Genomic DNA, 5,024 nt, shown 5'->3' with positions numbered 1-5,024 from the left:
CAGAAACAGAACCTAAAACAGAAACAGAACCTAAAATAAAGACAAAACAGAAACAAAACAGAACCTAAACAGAAACAGAACCAAATACAGAAAAGCTTGTGTGTTCTGAAGTTACAGTTTATTGGGCTCTCATGGGCCACCGTAGAATATTCCCATTATATAATAGTTGATACTTATAATCCATCACAATCAGAGTAAAATGTTACTTTATTATATAATCAAATGTATCGGAGAGCTTTAGTTATTTTTCAGAAGTCTGTTGATACGTTAATACAATTCACTGTGGTTCCAAACCTTTGTGGCCTCAAACAGACACAATAACACACACACAGAGACACACACACACAGAGACACACACACACACACACACAGACACAATAGTGTCTATAATTGTAGCAATTATGTGTAACGTCAATATTTCCGACAGCCAGTGAAGGCATCACATCTGAAAGCAGAAGATAAGGCTGCAGTCTGTGAGTCTGCTGATAATGCAAAAGAGAGAAACACAGAAGTCACACGCACAGGAAACACAAAGAGACAGATTTAGATCATATTTAAAATAAATATGTGAGGGAAGCAGTTTTTTTACTGAAATAAAAGATTATTAGAGCAGTAAAATGTTCCCTGTGGTGTGTTTGTGTTCATATTTAATGTGCAGCAATGCTTCATATTCTATAAGATCATCATATGTTTGTATCTGTAAAAAGTCACATTAACAATGTGTATCTCAAACACTGAACATCAGTCCTGATGATTTATACGTCTGTGTGTTGGTTGTTATTCTTTATAAAGTATTTTATCTTGTGTCTGTGTTTTATGAGCTTTCAGCTGTTACTGGGTCACAAACACTAACAACCACCTGAACCACATTGTCGAGGCCGGTGGGAGGATGAACCGTGTCCCACAGACCCCTGATGGCTGTATTTGACCAGCAGGTTCTACACAGAGCCAGGTCCATAGTGGACTGTACGAACCACCTTGAACCTCTCCCCTCAGTGCAATAACCCCGCTTAATGTGCACGTGTAATCTTACATTTTGCATTGTTGTTGTTGTGTTATTGTTTACTGTATATTGTCTGTACAGGAATCCTTTTTGTGTTTTTGGTACTTTTAGTTTTTTGTCTGTATTTGTGTTGTTTTTGGTTTCTGTTTTAGTTTCTGAACTGAAGCAGAAATAAATAAACTAGTTGAACAAATACTAGTAAAGCTGTCAGATAAATATATGTGGTGTGGTAGAAGTATGAAGCTGCATTTAATGTAAATACTCAGGTACAAGTACCTTGAGTTTGTACTTTACTGCAGTACTACAGTTAATGTAACGACTAAAACATTGTTTTCTGTTAGAGGTGGAAACAGAATCCTTAAATACAGTAAAGTACCTGAGTTTTGTTCCCCTGCAGAGATGCTCAGGTGATGTAACAGTACATGTAGACGTTCTCCACTGGGTGGCGCTCTTCCATTGCAGCACACAGTGGTGAGTCTGTCACACATCACTCATCCTGTGAATTTGTTCCAGATTTATTGGAGATTATTGTTCAGAAACACTGATGCTGAGTAACAGCGCCGACCATAAGGAAGTAAACTTTATGGTACTATAAATAATAAATAATATAAATAAAGTACTGCAGTTGTTCTCAGTCTTATTCACTTTCTCGTTCCTTGAAACAAAATGTAGAGTTTGGGCTAAAGAGTAAATACAGCTGTCTACAGTTTGCCACAGGTGGCCAAAGTACACATAGATAAAAGTACAAGTACTGATTCTTTACTCAAGTAAAAGTGAAAAAGTACAGGCTGTGGAAAGCAAAGTATAAACTCTCCTGAGTGATGAGCATCAGTCTTGATGTTGGGAAGGTGTGCAATGATGCAGTAATGATAATATTAATAATAATAATTCCCCTTAAATGCATTAAAACTAAAGTAATGATCCAGTTTAAAGTGTCAGCAGTAGCAAGTACAGTACATATGAGCATTGTTTTCTACAGTTGACATCAGAAATAAATAAAAAATGATTCTTTAATTTGATAAATATATTTTATAGATATCTGTCTGAGGAATAAAATAATCCCCTTCAGTCTCATTTTGTTCCCATCATGCACCAGTACTGGGACCTGTATTGAATCCTCCTCCTAAGTGTTATTAATAAAACTGAAACCCCGTTAATAACTTTATTTGAAGCTCGCCGCCACATTTTGACCTTTCCACCCGGCTCCTCTCATAGCAACCCCGAGGTCGGAGGCGTTTGACATTTCAGGCTCCGACAGTGACTCAACTGGAGCCACGAACCGAGCAGCAGTCCGAACATCATCATCACCATCATCATCATCTTTATAATCACCATCAGCTCTCCTTCCCTGTGTTCAGACAGTGAACATCCCGGATTGGACGGAGAGTTGTGTGATAACTGCGTGATTCATTTCATCTTAAAGACGTGCAGCGAGACTCTCTGACAGCTGACGGATGTTTGTGTGCAGCTGCCAAATGATTGATTATCTGAAATGTTTAATGAACCTCGTGAGAAAATTATATTCAGCTGCAGCTTCATTTGTTACATTCGCAGTCAGGCATCCAGCCGCTCTCCTCCACGTACACGGAGCACGGCGAGGAGTTGGGATAAAACTCCCAGCAGTGACCTTTCGGATCTGAAAACGCTGACGTTCTTTTATCTTTTATTCTCATAAAACCTTTAATGGAAAAACTCCAACAATGTCTTCCTCTTCCTGTGTCCGTCTCTTTCACTCCCTCCTGCCTCAAATACAGAGTGAAGGACTGAAAAGGTCGGTGACAAAGGAAATACGAAGCTAACATTAGATACAGTAGCCAACACTTAAATGTCATAAAGGTGAATCGTGGATGGCGCTCCGAGAGGGTTCAAATAAATACAAAAAACACCCACTGGACAGCAGCAAGAGACACTTATTCATATATTTTTGGGGTATTTTACCTTTATGTGGTTGTAGACGGTAATAAAAGCTGAGATCTCCAACCAGACGTAGGAACCGTGATGTCACCCAGCAGAGGCGATGTACTGCGAGTCGAGCTGCTCTCATCGGCTGCCAATGGAGCTGCCCCCTGCTGGACATTACAAAGCTGGCATGTCTGCACAGCGGAGACTCGTGGGTGCCCAGAGAACCCATTTTTATTACGATATCTTAAGGTCAGAGGTCAAGAAATCCAGCCTGAAAATGGCAATGCCAGTTATTCCATCGGTAAAATGTAGCCTGACATTGGAGCGTTATTCCCGACATGCTAACACCAAGTGGTTGGTACCAATGGATGCAACAGGTCATCTAGTTTCATATCTGCCGTCATTTTAAAAGAAAGCCACGACAGCACCGCCAATAAAGACCCGTGGACACAAACATCTGTATGTTATTAACACGCCGCTCTTACAATGAACTGGAGAGATTGGAGGATTCAGTGGATCCAGGATTGATCCGTGCAGCATGCTGTTGGTCAGTGGTGCTGAAGCTTTTTATGTAATTCTGACCTTTTCCCTTTTATTTATTTATTTATTTATTTATTTATTTATTTTTTAATTTATTTCTGGGAGCCAGTGCAGTGAACTGGAACAGGACCTGCGGGCCACTTTGTTCTCTCGTTAATCTGCAATGTAAAACAGGAGCCAGCAGGCAAACGTCTCTGTCAATGTGAACTGGACTCTGGGTCGTGGTCCACTGACCCACTGCTACTGTCTGAGGGCGACGCTGCACTGTATATTGAACCGGAGGGTTCTCAGCAGCGGTACTTTGGTCCACCGGGAGTTGAAATCTGGCCACTTCTGGTTTAAACTGTCATTAATAAACACTTTATTATATATAGAGATATAAATAACTGTATATGTTGGTTTATTTGAGGTATTTTATGTTATTTTAATATAAATTTTATTACCTTTTCTATGTGTGTAACATGAAGGGAAGGCCGACTTTCATGTGTTATATGATGATATTTGATCCTTTATGTGTTGATTGTGAATGTTTGTATGAAGGACGAAGAGTTTCTGTACGTGGTGAGAAAATTCTTCTTAAGCCAGATGAACTATTTAAAAACCCTGTTGGATTAGCTGGAAAATGCATCGTCACAGAGCTGAAGACGAGCTGTCAGGGTGCGAACTGCAGGGGAACCAGGAGACGCTCGGCTCCTCCTAATAAGACATGAGCGATATCGACCCCTCCAGGGTTGAGCAGGGTCCTATAACTGCAGGAGAAAGTGAAATAATTCATTAAACATTGAAGACAACACTACAAACATATGAGGATCTTATAGAATATGATGCTGTACATTAAACAGTTTATAAACATCGACAGCAGTAAAATACAACATTAATGCAGCAGGAATATTCAATATCCAGAAACATCAGATACAATAAAACACAGACAGGGAACATTTTCATACTTTAAGTACAGTTTGATGATCATACTTTTATTTAATACGTTCACAGACACATTTTATCTGAAATTATAGATCTGATCAGCTCTGAGAATCTAAGGGATCAAAATAAGAAAAAGATTCATTTCTTTTTCACAGAATTCAATTTCCAGCTAATACAAGACCAAACTGTATGATATATTCCACCCTGTGTTTACCTCTAACAGAAGACCTGCACTGTCATGGTCCTACAGGCTGGAAGCTACTTTATCAAAGCAGAAACGGCCAACAGGGTACGTTTAATTACAGTGATTATGTGAGCGACAGTGATGTGAGTAGCATCTGTATCTCACTGAGCATCCTTCTGTCCTCCAGAGCCCCCCCGGAGGGAACTCGAGTTCTTTACAGAAACACAAGCTTTTGTTGTGTTTCTGATGTTCTGTAATTTTACATGGATTTGATGTTAATTGACAGATATCTTTTATAATTTTGGAAGTTTTCACAACAGAAACGTAGAATAAATGTGGTTTATCAGTGTATAAGCATTGGTAAACTGTCAGAATACAGTTTTTATCAGTGTAAACAGCAATAATTACTGTAATTTCACAGATAATTATATTCATTATTACAGTTCTATAACTTTTAACATTCAGATTAAA

At 39.0% G+C, this 5,024-nt stretch overlaps 1 protein-coding gene across 1 annotated transcript in view; it reads right to left on the bottom strand.

The window, feature by feature from the left end:
- Window positions 1-958, bottom strand: part of LOC118339097 (metalloreductase STEAP3-like) — a 4,966-nt gene extending 4,008 nt beyond the window's left edge. Inside the window, exon 1 of the mRNA XM_035676631.1 lies at window positions 836-958. Within this exon, the coding sequence (XP_035532524.1) occupies window positions 836-958 (123 nt within the window). The remainder of the gene's footprint in view (window positions 1-835) is intronic.
- Window positions 959-5,024: the final 4,066 nt, after the last annotated feature.

This window comes from Morone saxatilis, unplaced genomic scaffold, assembly GCF_004916995.1.
Source record: "Morone saxatilis isolate NCDOM2014 unplaced genomic scaffold, NCSU_SB_2.0 Contig5, whole genome shotgun sequence".
In the NCBI taxonomy this organism is placed as follows: domain Eukaryota; kingdom Metazoa; phylum Chordata; class Actinopteri; family Moronidae; genus Morone; species Morone saxatilis.
The sequence above is the reverse complement of the archived record's forward strand: the minus strand, read 5'-3'. Positions and strand labels throughout refer to the sequence as shown.